This window comes from Suillus paluster, assembly GCF_016628075.1.
Source record: "Suillus paluster strain FC165 chromosome Unknown EDB91scaffold_6, whole genome shotgun sequence".
NCBI lineage: Eukaryota > Fungi > Basidiomycota > Agaricomycetes > Boletales > Suillaceae > Suillus > Suillus paluster.
In genome coordinates this window covers 501,286-521,980 of record NW_024537566.1, presented here as the reverse complement: position 1 = coordinate 521,980, position 20,695 = coordinate 501,286, and the positions used below count along the sequence as shown (strand labels likewise).

At 48.0% G+C, this 20,695-nt stretch overlaps 8 protein-coding genes across 8 annotated transcripts; all 8 read left to right on the top strand.

The window, feature by feature from the left end:
* Positions 1 to 488: 488 nt before the first annotated feature.
* Positions 489 to 2,659, top strand: EDB91DRAFT_1217151 (uncharacterized protein; the record flags this gene model as incomplete). Its single annotated transcript, XM_041320848.1, has 6 exons — positions 489 to 956; positions 1,031 to 1,187; positions 1,246 to 1,404; positions 1,455 to 1,678; positions 1,734 to 2,157; positions 2,218 to 2,659. The coding sequence occupies exons 1-6, from the start codon at positions 935 to 937 to the stop codon at positions 2,657 to 2,659; spliced, it is 1,428 nt and encodes a 475-aa protein (XP_041181772.1). The 5' UTR covers positions 489 to 934.
* A 1,555-nt stretch (positions 2,660 to 4,214) lies between these two features.
* EDB91DRAFT_1303811 (P-loop containing nucleoside triphosphate hydrolase protein) lies at positions 4,215 to 8,680 on the top strand (the record flags this gene model as incomplete). The annotated part of the gene is made up of 20 exons (XM_041325010.1): positions 4,215 to 4,479; positions 4,531 to 4,722; positions 4,781 to 4,864; positions 4,915 to 5,029; positions 5,088 to 5,712; positions 5,776 to 5,832; positions 5,882 to 6,039; positions 6,176 to 6,253; positions 6,346 to 6,707; positions 6,761 to 6,967; positions 7,019 to 7,127; positions 7,186 to 7,282; positions 7,333 to 7,468; positions 7,514 to 7,596; positions 7,647 to 7,751; positions 7,802 to 7,895; positions 7,954 to 8,268; positions 8,322 to 8,393; positions 8,442 to 8,530; positions 8,584 to 8,680. The coding sequence occupies exons 1-20, from the start codon at positions 4,384 to 4,386 to the stop codon at positions 8,678 to 8,680; spliced, it is 3,171 nt and encodes a 1,056-aa protein (XP_041181771.1). The 5' UTR covers positions 4,215 to 4,383.
* Positions 8,681 to 9,200: 520 nt separating this feature from the next.
* EDB91DRAFT_690571 (cytochrome P450) lies at positions 9,201 to 11,957 on the top strand. Its single transcript, XM_041328114.1, has 13 exons — positions 9,201 to 9,631; positions 9,686 to 9,782; positions 9,836 to 9,972; positions 10,028 to 10,153; positions 10,202 to 10,451; positions 10,502 to 10,627; positions 10,681 to 10,783; positions 10,837 to 10,923; positions 10,975 to 11,009; positions 11,059 to 11,105; positions 11,161 to 11,283; positions 11,333 to 11,362; positions 11,420 to 11,957. Exons 1-13 carry the CDS (start codon positions 9,408 to 9,410, stop codon positions 11,607 to 11,609), a joined length of 1,575 nt encoding a protein of 524 aa, XP_041181770.1. The 5' UTR covers positions 9,201 to 9,407; the 3' UTR covers positions 11,610 to 11,957.
* A 311-nt stretch (positions 11,958 to 12,268) lies between these two features.
* On the top strand, positions 12,269 to 13,195 carry EDB91DRAFT_1244042 (uncharacterized protein; the record flags this gene model as incomplete). The annotated part of the gene is made up of 4 exons (XM_041322366.1): positions 12,269 to 12,288; positions 12,346 to 12,806; positions 12,860 to 13,037; positions 13,087 to 13,195. The coding sequence occupies 4 exons, from the start codon at positions 12,269 to 12,271 to the stop codon at positions 13,193 to 13,195; spliced, it is 768 nt and encodes a 255-aa protein (XP_041181769.1).
* A 1,209-nt stretch (positions 13,196 to 14,404) lies between these two features.
* On the top strand, positions 14,405 to 15,320 carry EDB91DRAFT_1046122 (uncharacterized protein; the record flags this gene model as incomplete). Its single annotated transcript, XM_041313242.1, has 3 exons — positions 14,405 to 14,630; positions 14,688 to 14,907; positions 14,960 to 15,320. The coding sequence occupies 3 exons, from the start codon at positions 14,405 to 14,407 to the stop codon at positions 15,318 to 15,320; spliced, it is 807 nt and encodes a 268-aa protein (XP_041181768.1).
* Positions 15,321 to 15,353: 33 nt separating this feature from the next.
* EDB91DRAFT_1045863 (uncharacterized protein) lies at positions 15,354 to 15,590 on the top strand (the record flags this gene model as incomplete). The annotated part of the gene is made up of 1 exon (XM_041313215.1): positions 15,354 to 15,590. A coding segment is annotated over one exon (237 nt), but the record flags the coding sequence as incomplete, so codon positions are not given.
* Positions 15,591 to 15,593: 3 nt separating this feature from the next.
* EDB91DRAFT_1045865 (uncharacterized protein) lies at positions 15,594 to 15,743 on the top strand (the record flags this gene model as incomplete). Its single annotated transcript, XM_041313216.1, has 1 exon — positions 15,594 to 15,743. A coding segment is annotated over one exon (150 nt), but the record flags the coding sequence as incomplete, so codon positions are not given.
* Positions 15,744 to 16,880: 1,137 nt separating this feature from the next.
* On the top strand, positions 16,881 to 17,495 carry EDB91DRAFT_1046250 (uncharacterized protein; the record flags this gene model as incomplete). The annotated part of the gene is made up of 2 exons (XM_041313251.1): positions 16,881 to 17,135; positions 17,187 to 17,495. The coding sequence occupies 2 exons, from the start codon at positions 16,881 to 16,883 to the stop codon at positions 17,493 to 17,495; spliced, it is 564 nt and encodes a 187-aa protein (XP_041181765.1).
* Positions 17,496 to 20,695: the final 3,200 nt, after the last annotated feature.

Genomic DNA, 20,695 nt, shown 5'->3' with positions numbered 1-20,695 from the left:
AAGGCTTTATGCAGCATGGGTGGGGCTTGACATGGTACTGCCATGTGGCTTGACGCGGGCATGGGTAAGGCTTGACGCAGCATGGGTCCGGCGGCTCGACATACCGATACTACTGAGGGTGCATGTGACTTGACAAGGTGGGGGACGAGGCTCGGCAGACTGACATAGCCCGAATAAATCATCTGAGAGCTAACATTAGACCACCATTAGAGACAGTACAGGGCGTACTACTACTTGCGATTGATACTTCCTCGGGCCATGCTATACGAACGTGGAGTTTGGGCATGACAAGCACTAGTAATGTAAATGAGGTGCGATGTGCATTTCAGCACTCTAGGGTCTGTACGTAGATGGATATTCATCGATAACGAAAATTCAAAGTGTTTCGAGCGACGTAAATGCATTAATGATGTTTGAAGGTAATGTATGCGCAGTTGAAAGGCATAAGCAGTGCACGTGCCGTGTCACATGCGCCGCGTCATTTTCACCTGACCTTTTACTTACCGAGGCCTCAACGCGTCGAGCTTTGAAGAACTGACTGCACTTTTACTTTGCAGAACGCCGAAGTCAGACAATATTTTCGTCCCTTTCCGATGGATTACACGCACTGCAGCTGTGGGGCAAAACCAGACTCGTCAGACAATTTCTGTCATCATCCGGCTGATCGTACAACGTAATTCCGGGGCACTTGTCAGACAATTGTCCCAGCAGTCGGGCCTATCCATCAGCCGCAAAGACGCCTCATCAAGGTCAACTAGCAAGTCACCGTATCATCTGAGGACTTATAGCTTGTTGCCCAATAGAGGTTTTGGCGGCTGCGCAAGTGCTTAGAAGCTTCGTCAGCTGTTCGTCATAAGTGACGTTTTGGGTCCAGACAAAGTTCCTCAAATGCACGAGAATCACAGCTCAGTATCCAGGACATGGGTATAAATGCATGCTCGCGAGTAGTCATGCATGTAAGTACTTGTCCTTCTATGTCACTCAAAGATGACTAAAGTTACAGTTCAACACACTTGTCACATCGACGAAGTCGATGCGTTGTTTCCCTCCCCATCTCCCCCGCCGACCGTGCTCTGCCCCGCGCGGTACCCTGGGGCTTCTGCAGAAGCAGTTGCAGCTTTGAGATATGTCTTGACGGATAATCATACCAAGTACCATATTTTCCACAACCACCTGCGGTACCACAAGTGCGCATACATTTACTATAGTCCATGTCCCAGTTTGCTGATTCGACCATGGATAAAGCCATATCACTCATCATGCGCTGGCACTTTATGCTATGGGCGCGAGTGGATCTCTGATCGAACAGTTTTACAAGCAAGAGAGCGCCTCCCAGCGTCCAGCTATCGAGCCTCCCGAAGCGATCACTGAAGAGAACTTCATCGAACATCTGGGTGACGACAAGTGAGTTTCGCATGATACTTGAGCTGAGGCCCGGCTCAATATCTTGTCAGCTTCTATGCTGCATACATAACCTTCTTCATTAAGGTTATCGAAGAAAAGGGCGTCAGTGCCACTCTGGACGAATACGTCTTCTCTCAGAAGTTCAACTTTATAGATGGACGAGATGCATCCACTCAACCGGCAATGTTGACCCGCTTCCTGTGGGGTCTATTCCACGCCCTCATCCATGTGGGACACGGCACGGAATTTGGTATCCCGGGCATGGTCGCTGAAGGTGAGCGGTGGAACAACCCGCTGTCGTAAACAGATCGCTGATAGAGGTCTCAAAGGTCTCGCATTGACTAGCGTGCACGAGCCCATGTCGTTGCCATCGTCTCTATTGGAGCATGGCGGCACTACTGCAGTGGAGGAGACGACAACTCGGCTTGCCTCGCTTTTCCTTAATACAAAGATTCCTATTGCACCTTCTCAGCTCCCACGACCGCAAAGAAACCATGCATTCTCTGTTCTTGCTAAGATCATGCGAGATTCAAAATTCGCACCGAAGGAAATGAAGAGGTACTTTGGTGATGTTGACGGGCTGCTATCAGAGCATGGTGCTAATATATGGCGCTACGTCGAGCAATGGACGATCGACCTGTCACAGCCAGGCGAAATCGAACGCAAGATGGAAGAATGTGTTTGGATCAACACTATCCTCTATGCTATTGGCGGATGGAGCAAAGACAGAGGTTTCACAGCAGAATTCTTCTTGTAAGCGGTGCCAATGTAGTCGTCTGCAAAAAAATAATTGCTGATTTCGGGACGGTGAAGGATGCATCTGGTCACGTCGAGTCTCTTCCTCCCATCTCTGTTGCCTTACTTGACACAAAACTCTCAAGTTCTTTTACTTCGCGCATACTTTGGAACCAGTCTCACGTGGTGGATCGCGCGCGGCGCTCCTCGACTAGATATCCAAGGTTTCCTCAATGCCACCTCCACACCCGCTTCCTCAGCAGACACAGTCGGTAATCCATTCCTCGACCTCATTCAGTCGGCGATACTGCACTCAAATGATCATATGCTGAAGACTCAACGGGCCCTTGCGCATTTCTCTTCGCTTTATGGTGCACGGCCTCAGGGCTACTTCAAGGGCACAGAGCTGGAGGGCGCAGAAGCGCTGGATGGATCACTCTTCCTTAGGGCTGCGAGATTGACCGACGATTATATGAGCCAGGGCACGAAGAGCTGGAGCCTAACAAGGGCTTTCCTGTGAGGGATTAGGAGTGATGGGGAATTTACAATGTAGTATCACGAGCACCGCTCAGCCAATGACTGTATGATTTTCGTTTCAGACTCTCCGCCCACAATCTTTAACCCATGCTGATTGTGTAGGATGTAAGACTTACACCAACGCGCGATGAATTTTTGAGTGTCCTTCACTTGCTCGTAGGTTGAACAGTATTCTATTTTGTACCTGCCCCACGAACGACACTTACCACTTGTTCTGACGACGCTTTCGACTGCGAGTATGGGACTTGGAGAGTGGTAAGCAAAAAGGCGAGAAGTAGAAGGATAAAGGCAGTGGAATACAGCATTGTCGCCGGGCAGCAAGGAAGTAGCAAGCGGGAGTGAAGATGGGATAGTGAGATTGGTGAAACGGTAAGAGTATGGAATGCCTGAGAGCGGAGAGACCAACCTTGGACCAATCGAGACGGGGCACATGTACGCCGTGTGCGCGGTTCACTATTCATCCCGATGCGACGATGATGGCGACAACGAGCGCTCGATTAAATTATGAGATATCAAGTACGGGCGAATTGCTCAAAACACTCTTGCAAGGGACACAGTACTGGAAAAGTTTTGTCTATGACTTGGTCCTTCGTTAGGTCCTTTGGCGCTTATCTCCGGGTCATTTGACTTTCATCACCACCACTGGGACATCGGCATCGTGTAAGTTAAAGCCATCCCATTATCACGCAATAACCGTATCCTTGCAAGTGCATCATCTGACAAGACAGCACGACTTCGGAATATCGACAATACTAGTCAGCCTATCTTCTCCATGAAGACACAGTGAGATGTGTGGCCTTTTCTCCTGATGGAAAGCTGCTATAGCGGCCATAGCCTCTACAATCTTAGCATCAATAGCCTGTTAATGTAAGTTTACGGTTTGCATTCTGGATTGTTGGTTCTGCTATTAGGTTCTGCCACTAGGTTCTGCATACATTCTCGCCGTGAATTTTCGTCAGGCGCAACCATTCTGCCAACCCATGAGTGGAACTTCCGTGTCCTACCCCAGCACGATTTTCCGGGTATAAATGTTGAAGCCGTCTTCAACGTCCGACCCCCACCTTAGAAAGAGTCTCATTGGCAAATCTCGTATAACCTGTCATACCTCGGACAAATAATGCGTTTCCCCGTCCTCATCGTTATTTCCGCTTTGACAGCATCTATGTCTGTCAGTGCATGCAAAAAAATAGGCATTCAGTGCAACGAGAACAGTGACTGCTGCAACAAACAGTGTAATGATAGGAATGTGAGTAGTAGTTTGCTTTGGATCCTGGATTCATTACTGACCATAACCCCTGCGCTTTGTAATACTAATAGATTTACACCGGTCAAATGTTCTGCTCAAGCTAGTCTGATGAGCTGGCAGCCTGAGCGGCACCAGTTCCTGTAGGGCTAATGCATCATGCCTGCTAATTAGAAATAATAAGTTGTGCGTCAACTATGCTCGTTAGAATGTTTCCGATGCATCAATGACTGACTTTACCTTTGGAACTCCGCGCTTTGCCTAGGACTGAGACATATCGATGACTTCCTCCTTCATCTGACTGCGTCAATACTTTTCTTGTGTTCCGGATGTTTGAATATTTTATAAGAGTCGAAATGATTGGAAGTGGTGTTTAAGTGGATTTCGATTGGTGTTTGCCTACTTTATATGTTTCGCCGTCGTGACTGTAGTATTCAGTGATCATCCACTTGGTTGTCCACAAAATGCCCCGACGCGTAAAAGTGCACTTTGTATCGCTAAAATCATCCCTGGTCAATCTTCCAATATCAGTGTATGGCCCTCTTCTCGAGAGACAGATTGTATGTTCTCACCCCGACCCTCTCTGGGACCTATTCTAACTGTGATTACAGCGTCCGCAAACACTTGCTGTTCACCTCAAACCCACCGATGGCGAGGGACGAGAGGCCTATGTTGGCTGGACTGGCATGGCCTCTGCGTCATCCCTTGCTTCATTCAACTCTACCGCTGGTGCACGTGGAATAGAGACTCTGGAGATAGACCCACAGTATGCGGCAGGCTTGGGCTTCAAGGAGGGAGATTTGGTGCGTCAACTTGCAGCTGCTTTCTTTCCTGGCTGATGATATCGTTTTGAATCGGCAGGTGGAACTAGGATTATTATACGATCTCCCATACGCCAAGACAGTGAGCACTGAACCCCTCAGTGCAGACGACTGGGACGTAGTTGTAGGTGTTGACACCTGGTTGTCTGACCGGCTTAACTCCACCTGTCCTAGGAACTACATGCAGCGCACGTTGAAGGCACTCTCCTCTCCCAGGTGAGGGTCGCGAATGTTGGACAAGAGATCGATGTTTGGGTGCTTGGGCGGACGAGAGTACGGCTAAGAATTGGTGTGTACCTCATACTATCATTCATCCTGCTAACCCATATCTTTCCCTCAATACCCAGTCGCGCTCGACACGCCTGCAACTACAGCAGCGCTGCTCACAACCGATACCGAGGTTAGCATCGCCCCAAAGTCGCATAGGAAATCGAAACTCGAAACCAAAGCTTCATCTTCAACAAGCATAGAGCCTGGAACAGTTCCATCAACACAAGACAAACCCTCATATCCGTCCGAAATCCTCCGAGCGCTTCCTGCCCGCCTTGTCAACTTCCCCGAATCCATTATTCCACGCGATGGCAAAACACGTGCATATATTCATCCTTGTACTCTATCGCTCCTTACGGGTACTCGATATATCCCGTTCGACACAAACCCTGACCCTCCACGCTCGGGTTGGTGGTGCGCGCATGCGCGTCGGTTGGAGCCGCCCAAGGATCCGACGGACATCCTAAACTCCGGTACCGGTAACAACGCTAATGCCAAGTCAAGTACTGAAGCTGAGCAGGAGGATGGTGACGCACAGATACTGCGCCCAGGATCACAAAGAGAGGCAGGGGCAAAGAGAGATGAAGGGAACGGAAAGGATGGCTGGGAAGTGTGGCTGGGAATCTCTGATCGCGTTCTGGAGACTCATGTGGTGTTTTTTGGTGAAGTGAAGGATGGGGTGGAGGACTGGGATCTCGTTCGGTACGCTGCTTTCTTTTCTTGCGGTCGCTCCACCACAACTTATATTTTGTGACATTGTGGTAGGGTCTTGCTCACAGGTGTTCGTGAGGATGGGCCCGCAATAAATGTGAACTTCGATGAGTAAGCTTTACACTCCTTTGGCCACGACATATACTCATCGTCTCGTTAGTCTCGCGTCCACATCGTCCTCATCGCCTTCACCTGCCGCAACAATATCGGCAGAACCATCGATTTCCCTATCAGGCGTCACCGATATCCTCGAAGATACGATAAAAACTTGCGTTGCCAACTACGCCGTACATGCTCGCAAGGACTTCGTTCGGGGAGGTGCGTGGTTCAGTCAGATTTTGGTTTTGACGGATTCTGATGCATTTTGCACCCTTGGAATTTGGATATATTCTGTCTGTCTGATGCCTGTCTTGCATGCACGCACGTACCGTAGTACCTGGCATCTTGATCACAGGTCGTCAGGGTATGGGTAAGACATCAGTTGCGAAGGAGATTGCTCGCAGACTAGAAGCAGATGAACGCGTGTATGCTTGTGAGTGGGATATTTCAATCATTCTTGTGCTTTTCCGGCTCAACAAACTCGTTTGCTACTCGGTATCATCCATATTAAATGACATCGATCAGCCATACATTATATCGACTTCTCCGCGCTCGCATCCAAGCCCGCTCAAACCCTCGGTGCCCTCTTTCGTCACCTCTTTGTACTAGCGCGATGGCACAGCCCCTCCGTACTCGTCTTCGATAACCTCGACAAAGTCTGTACTGCGGAAGTTGAACAAGCGGACTCCTTCCACCAGCGGCATATAACAGAGCTCTTCCTCATGCACTACAGCTCCAACGCACGCCTTGCACCTTCCAACTTCCGTGGAATCGTGCTCCTCGCTACAGCAGAGAGTCAGACTAGTGTGCACGCGTTACTGCACACGCTGCATATTTTCAAGGGTGTCGTGTCTATCCCTCCGCCGGGAAGGGAGGCGCGGAAGGAGGTGGGTGTGTTCTAGGATTGCTGGGACTTTGTAAGTTGAAGCGGCTTGAACAGATTCTCGCTAGTCATGTGTCGCGCCGTCTTTCTATGGCTAAGGAGCCATTGACCTTTGTTATCGATGAGTCGGACCCACCGGAATATACTCGGCTCGCGGTGGAGACGGAGGGTTACTCCCCTGTAGATCTGCGGGATCTTGTGACGCGGACGATACAGGTCGCTGTTGGACGGGCGGTGTCGGAAGCTGGCGTTGGCGTTGAGAAGGTGAGCATCGACTGATGCGCATGTTTCATTGTTTGACGAGCGTTTGGGAAGGTGACGCTTTCTGCGAGAGATTTCGTGGAAGCTCACGAGGGCTTTGTGCCTCTCTCACTGAGGGATGTGCCTTTGCAAAAGTCGGACGTAGAGTGGGCTGACATTGGCGGTGCGTGCTTCTCTTTGAGGATATCGAGCGTTGGTTCATTAATTGTGGTGGTGAGCAGGCTTGAAAGACACGAAAATCGTGTTGAGGGAGACCCTTGAGTGGCCGACAAAATATGCTCAGTTGTTTAAGCAGTCTCCGTTGAGACTGAGATCTGGGTGCGTCTTTAATGCTCTTTGTCGGGATGTCATTTATTTAAGCAATGTAGGCTGCTCCTGTACGGCTACCCTGGTTGTGGCAAAACGCTACTTGCGTCAGCCGTCGCGAAAGAGTGCGGGCTCAACTTCATCAGCATCAAAGGCCCCGAGCTGCTGAATAAATATATTGGACAGAGTGAAAAATCGGTACGCATACATGACGTTTCTGAGGGAAATATTGACTCTGTCTAGGTAAGAGACATCTTCGATCGTGCATCGGCTGCCAAACCCTGCGTGCTCTTTTTCGACGAGTTTGACTCGATTGCACCCAAGAGGTTGATTTCCTATTATGCGTTCTCTCTTCTAGAGCTGAATGTCTGTGCAGAGGACATGACAGTACTGGCGTAACCGACCGCGTTGTAAACCAGATGCTAACCCAGATGGATGGTGCCGAGGGGCTTGAGGGCGTCTATGTCCTCGCTGCAACGAGGTGGGTCCTCACCCTTTACCATCACGTCTGATTGTTGATATTCCACCCAGTCGACCAGACCTCATTGATTCTGCACTGCTTCGTCCTGGACGGCTGGATAAATCTTTGCTATGCGATCTGCCTGGTATTGAAGACCGTAAAGATGTCAGTACCCCACTATGCTTCGTATCGCGGTATTGACATTTCTTGTGCTCCTGTTCAGATCTTGGCTGCAGTATCCCGGAAGCTAACGCTTGCACCATCTGTGGACTTTGACGAGCTTGCACGCATGACTGAGGGCTTCTCGGGCGCTGACTTGCAGGCGCTTGTTTACAACGCGCATCTGGAGGTGGTGCATGCTGCCATTGATGTTGAGAAGGCGAATGGTGATGACGGTGGTGTTGATGTTGAGGTGGGCCGGAGGAGGGTTGGTGTTGGGCTGAGTGGTGAGACCCCGGTGAAGTATGTGGTGCTGGGCGCTGGGAAGGATGCAGCGAACACAACGTCCAAGGCAGATGAGACGAAGATGCAGCAGCGGGTAAGCACTGCGTTCGTGGTGGCAAGAGTACTTGTGACTGAATTGGTCTGTAGCTGCAGCAAATCAGGGCGTCGAAATCTGGGAGGATGGATGCGGATAGCAGGGCTGTGGTCACTCCTAAAAAGGTATGCTTCCTTGCGCAGGTTCATCAAAAATGATTAATGTTTCCGCAGCACGAAATCACTCAAGAGCATCTATTGAAAGTGCTTAAAACGACACGGCCATCTGTTTCGCGTGAGGAACAGGAAAGGCTTGGGAGGATGTGAGTGTTGTTTTCTTTTTTCAGGTTGGTGATAGTGATCACGGACAAACTAGATATCGAGCGTTCGTGTCGGATCGGGGTGGTGGCGAGAAGACGTTCCCGACGCCGGGCGGTGATAGTGGGGTGGGGAGTCGAGCGTCACTGGGATGATGAATGCTGGACTTAGATGGCAAACTTGACTGTATGTAAGCTTCTGGTTCTGAGGATATGCAGGAAATGACCGATCTGTGAAATCTGCACAGACTCCACGACAGAGTTTGAGGGACAAGTCTGCCAGTCTTAACGAACATGCGAGGTTTTGAGTTTAATTATTTGTGGCGTTCAAACCTGATTCTGACGTCACCTGTTTCACTGAGAGGATTAGTACTGGTCTCACTGATAGCGAGCAGTGCTAGTTTCACTGAGAGTAGCGAGAAAGGACATGCGCCTACATCGCCAAATCATTCGCTAATAATAGCCTGAGCTCGAACGTTGAAAGTTAACTTCAAAGTCAAACCCAGGCCTAGCTACATATAGCGCCTACAGGCTACAACCAAGCGGCAGAAGTGATTGTCATGCGAATTTCCTATGGTCCGTCTGCCAGGATTCTAAAATGCTCCTACATACTTACACTTGGGTCGCCGATCCGAGTCATGACGTGGGCGATCATGGCTTGCCAAATGAATTGTCGTTCAGGACCAGGTGTCCAAGTTGCCTTGTTCTTGGTATATTATGAAATGTATACTACTTACGATACTACTAACCATTGCAGGCCAGCAACTAGTGTCATATCTACACCCCGGATACAGCATCTTCAAAGTAACTACTAACTATAACGATATCTGGCATGTGTTAGAAAGACCCATTCAAAACTTTTCGGAATGCACCATGACTTACAATGACTTTTCTCCAATTCTTCCTTGCGCTCCTCCCATCAGCCATGCTGCATCCGCCTACCCCGCGCATATCTGACAACATGCAGCTTGTCCTCAGTGCTGCGGCTTGTCTTGGGATAATAGCAGTAATTGCTCGGGGTTTCCTTCCTCAATCAAATAGTGGCCTTCCTCTCCCTCCCTCCCCTCCTACTCGGAGACTTCGTGGACACTTCCTGCCGCCTCACAGGTAACATTTCATCGTTGATTCATTGCTTTCTGACAGTGTCTTATCGCTGATCAGCCCATATCTCACCGTAGCGAGATGGATTGACGAATACGGTCCTCTAATCACCATTCGGTCAGGACTTGAGAACATCGTTATTATCGGCCGTTACAAAGTCAGTCCCTCCATGCCGAGGTTGTCATATCCACGCTCAACATTCCGTTGCAGGCCGTGGTAGATATCATGGAGAATCAAGGCAAATCACTAGCTGATCGTCCTCGCATGATTGCTGCTGGAGAAATGTTTAACGGCGGAATCAGCATCGCCTTTGCACCCTTTGGGGAAAGGTTTCGTCGCATGCGTAGGTTAGTAGTCCGCGATACTTCCCCCTATCCAATCGTACTTTTCAATGTGATGCAGAGCACTTCATACGCATCTCCAACCTAAAGCAGCTGAGGCATATCAGCCCCTGCAGATGTCACACGCGAAGAACACCGTACTCGACATCCTTGATGATCCATACAACTTCCAAGACCATGTGACAACGTAAGCGCTTTCGGTTATGATGGTACGTTGCTCACAGGTATCTTAAAGTTATGCTGCGACGACGATTATGAAAGTTGCATATGGGACGACTGCGCCCACATCTGCGACTGATCCTGAAGTCGTTGAAATTACCCAACTCTTTAGGATGACTAATACAATCCTCCGCCCTGGTGCTTATCTGGTGGACACGATCCCTTGGCTCAGATACCTTCCTTGGTATGGTCGAGAGTTAAAACTGGGATTTGAGAGGAGCATGAAACTCTACATGAGTCACCTGAACCGCGTGAAAGAGCAAATGGTGTGCATTGCTTGCCAATTCTTATCCGAAATGTCTGAGTTGTTCTGCAGCAAAGCAATGTGGACATCGGCCCTTCGTTCGCGAAACATATGCTAGAAGGTAGCGATCTCTTTGGTTTGACAGAGGCTGAAACGGCCTCGCTTGCTGGTACCTTTTTCGGAGCTGGATCAAGTACGGTAAGGTGCTGTTATGCTGTTTCTGAAGACATGTGGCTGAAATCAGGTGAAAGACTGTTGTGGCGATATGCACGGTGTTCATGGCAGCCGCTTGTTTCCCGGAGGAGCAAGCTACAGTTCAAGCAGAGCTCGATGCGGTCATCGGAAGGCAGCGAGGTAGCTCTATTCCCTGTTACAGTTCTGTAAATTCAATGGTTTCTGCACTCAAGCGCCGACCTTCGCCGACCAAGATTTCCTTCCTCGCCTGCACGCCTTCATTTCTGAGGCTGTAAGATGGAGACCCGTGGGTCCCAACGGTGTGTACTTTCGTCGCAGTTTTGTCCCTGAAGTTTACATTCACACTGCAGGATTGGCTCACCGAACAACCAACGACGTGATTTGGGCGAGTAATGTCCGAAAACCCTATCGTGTAAATAATAATCTGGCCTCAGGAAAACTATTGTATTCCAGCGGGGACTACGGTACTCGGCAACCAATGGTAAGCATCGTGCTTCAAGTTCATGACACGACGGAACTAATGCTTATTGCCTTAGGGCCATTTCTCGAGATCCAGAAGTCTACCCTGAGCCTGACGCGTTCAAACCTCAGCGCTGGATTGATGACCAAGGTCGCCTCAGAGACGATCTACAAAACTTTATCTACGGGTTTGGCCGGCGGTATGCACTGTCTTTCAGTTATTCGTTCTTTGAATGACACTCCTTTCAGTGTATGCCCCGGTCAACATGTCGCGAACAGGTAAAGCTATCCTTCCACGCACATCATCTTTCGAGGAGCTTACTTCAATCAATACAGATCGGTGTTCATCAACTCGCTTCTTATTCTTTGGGCCTTCCGGCTTGCTCTGGATCCTACGAAGCCAGTGGATGACATGGGGTACATGAACAGGGAGTTGTCAAAACGGCCGTGCCCAATTGAATTTGAGACGAGGATTCCGGGGACGGAACTCAGGCGCATGATGCAGAACTATCCTGAGGTTGCTTGATCACCAATTTATGCACGCAGGATCACTCTAAGACTCGCGGTATCAGACCTTGTCACAAATGTAAACTGTGTATTGATTTCTTCTTGCCGGGTACCCAGGAGGACAAACGCTCAGTAATCGAATGTATAACTGATGCGCTGATCCAATACCAGTATCCTATAATACTATTCGATGATTCAAAGTCTAGCTCCGTCCCTATTCTCGTTTACTACTGACAACCCATCTAAGTAGTCAAATCCACATCCCAACCACCTGATGAGGGCGCGCCAACGCGTGTTCTAGTCAGGCTCTTTGGTCATTTTCATGTCATGCCACTGGCAGTCAAAACCAACGCGAACTACTTAGAGCCTGGACAGCTGCCGTTTATTTCGAGTTTGTTTCTCAGTTTGTTTCTGTATGTGGCGTGGCAATGTGTGACTTGCGGTGACAATCAGTGACGCGTTCGTGACATGTCCCACCTGGGTTGCCCAATTAGTAAGCCTTATTATACTTGGTGATTACGTGCCTCATCAACTATTATTAGGCTTACTTGCGTCAAACCTCAACACCAGCATTAAATACTGCCCCAAATCATCTACGACCTTCACAGCTACACCTATCCACAGTGGGGGCGGGTATTCGGAGGTATTCTAGGCATATGTAATCCACCTGCCCCTGCCATGAACCCTATTATATCCATGTGAGGTACATTGGTGTTCTCACACCCCTTGCCCTTTCCCCTCACCATCCTTCACAGTGTCTACGCCTACCCCAGCATTGCCCTCTCCCCAAGCTCATCCCCAGCACTGTTTCTGCAGTCTCTGCAGTCTCTGCAGTCTCTCCCGTCTCTGCAGTCTCTCCCGTCTCTGCAGTCTCTCCCGTCTTTGCAGTCTCTCCCGTCTCTCCCATCTCTGCTGTCTTCCCCGTCTTTCGTCTCTCCCATCTCTGCTGTCTCTGCTGTCTCTCCCATCTCTCCCATCCAGACCAAGTATTGCCACCTCGCCTGCAGCCCATCCTTCTGTCATCAACGTGCCCTCCCCATATCATCCACGCCTGCATGCCTTCACGCCTCAGGCACTTTCAGGGTCACTGGACTCTCCAAATCAATCCTTTCGCACAGTTTCAGAGGACGGCAACGGCAAACACGAGTTCTTTCAGCTGGGAAACAACACCAGTGCGTAGGGGCAGCTGATGCACTCCATCAAGCGGAACTTCAAGGTTCGTTTATCACCATCTGAAGTATCAATCCTCACTTACATCTATACTATCAGAGATGTCAGCCAAAGATCGGGAAGTAGTCGAGAGTATGGTTGCCGACCATGGTATGGATGTTGATACACTACTGTATACAGCGCCCCCAGGAGACGAAGGCTTTGGAATAAGCCATGAAGGAGGTGAACACGAGGTGTTTGAAGGACTGGCACACCAAATCACTGATATTGGTGGATAGTAAGTATTTCTCCCTATAAACCTATGCACTTGGCTTACCTTACTGTAGCCACTATCATGATCATCGCATTCGCCAAGACCGCATAGAAGATCAAATGGTCCACTGGAACCTTCAAATTGACCGCCTGGTGGCTGCCTATCTAGAATATCACTCATGAGATTCTGGAGATGGCATGCCCATCCTTGGCGACATAGCAGATGGGCCACTTCTGGACACAACAGACTGCCTTTCGATTGATGACATTGAACTTGTCGATATATTCAGTAAGTATCAGTCTCCGCTCTATTCAGCTACTAAATTTTGTCCTGCTCTAGAACGAACTTGCTCATCTTTTCGCTTGCCCATCTCTCACAGGTATCCCAATGAGACGCTCATATATTATGGTTACATTGGGTGTGCGCCAATGTACCCAACTGTTGCGATATCGCTTCACACTCTCGCTGCTTACCATCAATCTCATTGTACATGTCCTCGCTTTGGCATTCAAGCACAATGTAAATCACTTGCTTTTCTTCACGATGTCAGTATTTCCCTTTGCAACCAAGCCTGTTATTGATATGTTGATGGTTTGACAGATTCCGTATCGACCATACCTCACCATGCAATTCTCCGTCACCTATGATATCTATTTAGAGATGATCCATCGCATGCAACAGTGTCTGCAGGCATTGCTTGGGCGAGATACTGCAAAATTGGTGTCTATTGAATGCCTGCCCTGCGTGTTTCTATAAGCTCCAAGATGAACCAAAACTCGAGTTTGACTGGCTTATATCCATTGATGGCAACAACAGCTTGAAGCGGTGGGATTCCTCGATATATGGGAACACTCCACGCATGGATTCTCATACAGCTCGCTCAGACTATTGGGTTGAACCCAAAGCTGTGGACCGATTTCAAAATGAAGTTTGCACACTATGATGTAAGTAATCTATCTTAATATGAACAAAGTTTAATGATATTTTGCAGGTTGATTCACGCGTTGATGATTGGCAGGATGAGCCTGTTGAAGCACATCCCTCTCAGTCATTCTCTTGTGTTGACCGATGGCGAAACGCTGGACCTGAAGCACGAAAAAAATGTTTTCTGTATTTGATCAATCTGGAATATTCATTGCTGCCTGTCGCCACTGGTTTGTACTTTTAGCATGTGATATGATTCGAAGTGGTGAACTGTATGTCAGTTTCATTTTTATTTGAGTGTTGTTGACTTGACTCCCAGGGCCAAATATCCCCTGGCGCTCATTGACAAACTCCTTGGTGTTTATGGACCCAATGGAGGCTGCACTTATGATATCGGATGTGTGTTCTCCAAGACATTGGGTAACAGTTCATTGGTGCCTCAAGTGGTTAACCTTGGCTTCCGCATGATGGTGGGTGCCTTTCATGGCCACGCCCACAACCGAAAATGTCAGTTGCACTGGCATCCATTGTATATTCCTGGAACAGGACATAGTGAAGGTGAAGGATGCAAGCATATCTTCTCGGCTTCAAATGAACTTGCTCAGAGCACCAGACATGTGAGTCCATTCCATCGGCACCAATCTATTGAAGAACACTTTGCATTTTGGGATAAGGACAAATATGCTGCCCTAAGTTTGTAATTTTTGTTTGGTAATTGCAATGCTGACATGTTCTACATTTATCTGACAGGTAATTTTTTATGGAATCATTATTGGGAAGCATTGAAGGTCATCGCGACCCTCATGGCTGAGCTAACAATCATCAAAGCTGAGCTACAACTCACTGACGACGACTTCCCTCAATTCCTTCGTGAAGAGAGCGCTTATCTTGAGTGTTTGAAGGAGCTCCCTGTAAGAGACAATCTCTGTATCTGTTATGTCGAGGTCCTGGGTGAGCTTGCCGAACGAAGGTAAGTTCAATCTTACTGTTAGTAGCATCCCTGATCTGAGTGACTCATTCAGGGCTGATTGGGACTTGGCTCGTGAAGCGACTAACAACGCCCTCACTGAAATCTCCGCTAGCAGTTTGACACAGATCAATCAAGCACTAACGGCCACCCGTATTGGGGTAGATTCATCCTATGCAAGGTTGCAGCATGTGGAGGCGCTTGTGGCCCATATAGAAATTCAGCTCAGCATTGAAGTGCGATGGGAGATCAGTGATGAGAACTACAACCGCTTCAAAGAAGAAGCTTCACTCAGTAAATATCGTGCGGCACTTGATGAGCTAGAATGGCTTGTCGTCATGAGGTTGTTTGAACTCTCGAAGTTGTCATTGTCCAGCACCGGTAAATTTGGTTTGATAAGTTCACTCCAGTGCTAATATATTATTTTAGGGTATAAACTATGGCAGCAAATCAGCAAGGCTTTACAGTGGCGCTCTGAAGCTATTTGGAAGGCTATTACTCGCTACAATGTTCAGGCTGTAGCTGTGAATCTGCTGTGTCCAAATATTTCGTGGAAGGATATCGCAGACTACAGTTTTCTTGCTGAGTTTGACCTTTTACACCACTCACGTGCAGACATCAGGAGTAATGATTGGGCTAAGCCAGCTCATCGAGAAGCCACAACAAAATACTTTAAGCTTCTTTGAGTGCGTGAAGAAATTGTCCGGCTCAACATTGAATTTCGTCGACTGCGTACAGTCATTCATGACAAGGAACTTCAGGTAGCTGGTATCATACACAACCTGCTTATTTCAGACCCATTGCTTGGCAGTGAGTTGAAGCGCCAGTGGCGTTCATGAGCAGCTACCAATGCTGTACACTCATCTCGCTTAGATCAGATTGCGAGTCTTGCTGGATTCTCTGGAGTCAACGCTGTTGGCGTCCGCCTCAAACTCACTGCGAATGATCATGAATTGAATGGTATGTCTTAAGTACCATGCCGATTTCATACTAACTCACGCCAATATTTTTTCAACGCACAGCTGGTCATTTCCCTGCACCACAAGAGGACACGGATGATGTTCTGGCTATCATCAGATCCGACCGTGATAATATGGAAGCCATTGATCGAGAGGAATATGAGGCAGCAACAGAGGACATGGCGGACTACTTACATTCCATCATTGACTGACTATATTGTATATGTAACCGTTCTCCACTGAATACATTGAGATTTTCTTGCTATACACTCCCCGCACAGCTTCCATTGTGCAGCAAGCATTCATTGACGGAAAACAGAGAAAGCAGATCTAGGTTACCACATGGCAAGAATCCATTGATAGAAAACAGATTTCAAGCATTCATAGACTGGCAAATAGAGAAAGCAGATCTACTAGTAGGTTAGTACCTGCATGGCAAGCATCCATTGACGGAAAACAGATCAAGTAAATCTAGGTTACCGTGGCTTGAAGCATTCATTGATGGAAAACAGATCTCAAGCATTCATTGACAGCAAACAGACCAAGTAGATCTAGTTCACCCCACAGTAAGCATCCATTGACGGCAAACAGAGAAAGCAAACTGCCCAGGTGCTGACAGGCAGTGACAGCCATCAACATCCTGCAATTGATCATCCGCCAGGCACCTAATCTGTGCATCATGCCTTTTCAAGTTATCAGTATTTGCACAGGTAACTTTACTTGTGCATCTATCGACAGAAAACAAACACATCTACTAGTTCACCCCACACCACAGTAAGCATCCATCGATGGCAAACAGAGAAAGCAAACTGCCCAGGTGCTGACAGCCATCAATGTCCTGCAATTGATCATCCACCAGGCAACCAATCTATGCATTGTGCCTTTTATCAGTATCATAATCACTTGTGCTTGCTTACGTTTAGATACAACACTCGTGCACCTCTTTGGATTCGGCTGCGAGGCTACCTCTAACCATGACCACTCCTGTCAAACCAACCAAGCAAACACCCTCTAATTATGCTACACCATCTCCAGCTGGCTCTTCACTTGTCAAAATTTGCGGAGGGCTTCAGCAACAACGAACGCCAAGCAGCTGCTAGGGCACTGCTTAGGCATGACGTGCATATTGATGGTACTCATTATCAGACGAGGACACCTAAGGGTCTTCACCCATCTTACATTGCATTCAATCCTCCCATGGAACAGATGGACAAGAGGACTCTCACACAAGACGACCTACTAGAAGCGGGGCTGCAGGACATATTTGATGTGGTAAGTTCAAGTTGTATCAATTTTGATTATCTTTTCTGATTCTTCTCATAGGTTAACTTACAAGATCGCCTCAATGGCAGCATCTCACTCATTATCCGCTGTGCAGGTGTGGCAGTAGGTCCAACATTCTCGCCTGAGAAAATCCCTTTGGACATCTATATTACTCCCCACGAGTTGCAAGCGACACCTGAGCGCATTGGTGGAGATGTTGCTGTTTGGGCGCAAGTGTTTGCTCAGGAGTTTGCCATCCCTCATCTCCAGTGTTTTTCGCAATGTTGTGCTATCGAGAAGGTCACCCCACCCAAGTGCTGTAAGTTATCCATCATACTACTCTATCGTACATCACTAACTCAATTGTAAAGTTCCTTCTACTCATATCAGTCTCAATGGATCACAATATCTGCTCGCACCTACAGTTCCCACCGGTGTTCGCATACAATGCTCAGCGCAGCCTTCCGAGGTCTTTGCAAGCAACTTACAAGCTTGTGCAAATGACTCAGAAGCAGCCAACATCCCATCCGCTGCTATCTGTGAAGGGGTGATGCTCACCAAAAGCACATTAACACAGCCTGCAGCTGTCGGCAGAGGCGCCACATCAGCTTCACCAACGCAGACTTGTGGATGTATTCCATCCTAGTAGGAATCCTGGTGAGAAGTTGACGGGTCCTGAGAATTTCGCATCAGGGTCGAGATGGTTTTGACTGCCAGGATTGCCCCCACTGCGCTCATAAGTATTGGTCCGAACACTGATACTGCTCTCGATCAGCTGAAACTCGGGGATGAGATCCTGCCGAAATTGCAAATGCTAGTCAGTACTGTCTGTAGCAGCCAGTGGGAGGCAGTTTTTAGATCTCCAAAGTGGGACCTTAACTACAAACATGCTTCACTGTTGGCCAAGGCTCTCCTCACTGACTTACAGGGATTCACGCTAAACCCTGATGCTGTAAAGGTCAGTAATTTGTTCATGCGCTCGTCTCCATATTAATAGTCTCTTTCGTTATTGGCGCTTACAATACTGACTGCCATTCTGAAGATTCTTGGCATTTCGGTTTTCTTGTGTGCGCTTTACTTCTTTGGTTTATTATTTGTGTACTAGATCTTGAATTGTTCGGTAGGCTCAATATATGCATCAAATGTAGTTCACTTCCTGGAATACCAACGCACAGAAAATATTTTATTTTTGGTGTGTTAAAAGCCTTAGCTCAATACTGACAATATTCTGATGCTCTAGATCTCCCCCCCCTTCATAGAAGATGGTCTCTGAATTGTTCTACGCAAAGAAGCGCAGCGCTACATCTTGTCGTAACCAGCCGCCTCGAAGATGTCCAAAGCTTATGCTGAGCAAAGAAGCACGAGCGGCACTCAGGGCTGCACAGCGCAACAAGTCTTGCAAATTCAAGGACGCCCTTGATGATGCCTGGGACCAGATCAATGAGGCTACAAAGACCATAGCTGGATCTCACCAGAAGAGCATCCAACATGTCCAAAATCAGTTGTATTTTGGTCGCCTTCACTATGCGCAAAGCACTCAAAGCTGAATCTCTGGAACGCGTTTTGCTGGAAGAAAAACCAGGACAAAGAGAACCGTAAGTTTTTCTTTTCTTTTTGACCACTATATACTTATTCTAACATATACATCTAGATGGCTGAAGGTAGAGCTGCCCTTCAGTCCCTAGTCCATGATCATAAGGAACCATACCATGCTTTGTCAAAGCAAGAACAGGAGGACCTCTTGAAGGAGTTTTCGGAGCAACGGGAGACTAAGACTCTTGGTCTCCGTATCTCGATGAAGTTCGAAGGTAAACAATATCACTCAGACTTTGAACGCTGTCGAGAATGAGGTTTGGAGGTTTACGAAAATTTTCATTGCAATCTTGCTAACTTGGTTTTTTTTATTCTAGCTTCACAGTCTTAAATGTCGTACTGGCGCTGAGTGCATTCTATTCACAACACGTGGCTCAACAGATCTCCCTTTGCAGGGGAATTACCTTTGCTACCGAGGGTGTTCAAAATTTCATGGGTTCGGTGATGGGGATTGACAATCAGGATTTTGTGAGCAAGATGGAAGGATTCACCATCCAAGGGATGAAAGGTCAGAATTTTCTTATTGTCAATGCTATCACCTGTGATCTAACACTATTTTATTTACAGGTGCCAGGAAAAGTCATCAACAGCTCGTCTCTGACACGTGCACCTCAATCCACTGGCTCATTAACATCGGACTCCGTCAGTCCATTTACTTCCATGACGACAGCATTACTTACCTCCATTAATAGAAGAGATCACCTGGCGAGCCTCGTGCTGTCATGCAATGGACTGCACTACTTCCAGTAATGTGGTTCAACGTTACCAGGTCATAATCACAGGCTGGCCTGGACAGTGTCAAGTTCACAAACCTAAGTAATGTGTCTAGTGCACTCCCGGATCTCAAAATGCTCAAGCGGCAGTGGGTATCAGGGTGCTATGAAATGGGTAACCATAGATGATGACGAGCTCGAGAGACTTCATCTGGAATGTGATGAGCAGCTTAATAACAGCGAGATCATTGACCATCGTTGACACACTTGCTCTGACAAGGGAAGGAAGCGCAAACAACCTGCAGTGTCTCAGAAGGGAAATACTAATTGGAACAAGACCCACAAGAGTGCTGAATTCATCGAGAGCAGTGACGATGAAGGCGAGCCTGACGAAGACCCAGCAGCTGCTGCTACTAGTAGTCCTGCAGCTCAGTCTGCCACTGCACCCCTGGCAGATGTGTCAGGACCGAGTACTACTCACCCTGCTGGTCAGTCCAACACTCTGGACTCACAGTTCCCTCAGTTCAATGCCCACAAGTTTGCACAACTCAATGCTCACAAGTTCACTGCAGGGTCCAGCTTGCCAGCTTTCGACCCTGATGCCACCTTGGCTCATCTCAATGCATTGTTCGGCCCAGATGACTTCCTTGATTTCGGCGGCACTGTTTGAACATTATCTCAACTACATATGTTTATCTCCGAGAATGCAATAAAGTTGGCATCTATTCCAGACTGATTTATTCAATGAGAGTTTCATTATGTAGAACAAGGATAGGTACTGTGATCTATTGAATGGGTGTATGTCTCATAGTGAGAGCATGTTGTATGAGATAATGAGGACCAAGGAATGGGGAAGCACAGTGTACACAAGCTATTACTATAGACAGGACAGGAACATCTAAGGCAGCACTAGGGCAGAGAATGCAGACGGCTCAACCTTTTTGAGAGATGGAAAGTAAAATGGTGTCAACATACCTCGAAGAGGTGTTGACATTAAGAGGGAAGCCGCGATAGGCCACATTGACAGCAGTTGGATGGCACTCAAGGAGTGTACTCAAAGAGGTGTGGATGATATGGGGGAGGGCACATTGATGGCAGTTGAGTGGGCTGGCAGTAGGACGGCACTCAAGGAGTGTATCTGATAAGGCATGGATGATATGGAGAGGGCATATTGATGACAGAAGGATGGGCTGCAGGCGAGGTGGCAATACTCGGTCTGGATGGGAGAGATGGGAGAGATGGGAGAGACAGCAGAGACAGCAG

Bases quoted from the DNA above. Each gene is read 5' to 3' on its own strand.
- EDB91DRAFT_690571 (XM_041328114.1), top strand. From the start codon at position 9,408: ATGACTTTTCTCCAATTCTTCCTTGCGCTCCTCCCATCAGCCATGCTG. The intron at 9,632-9,685 runs GTAACATTTCAT...ATCGCTGATCAG, and splicing joins CACTTCCTGCCGCCTCACAG to CCCATATCTCACCGTAGCGA. The intron at 10,154-10,201 runs GTAAGCGCTTTC...GGTATCTTAAAG, and splicing joins TTCCAAGACCATGTGACAAC to TTATGCTGCGACGACGATTA.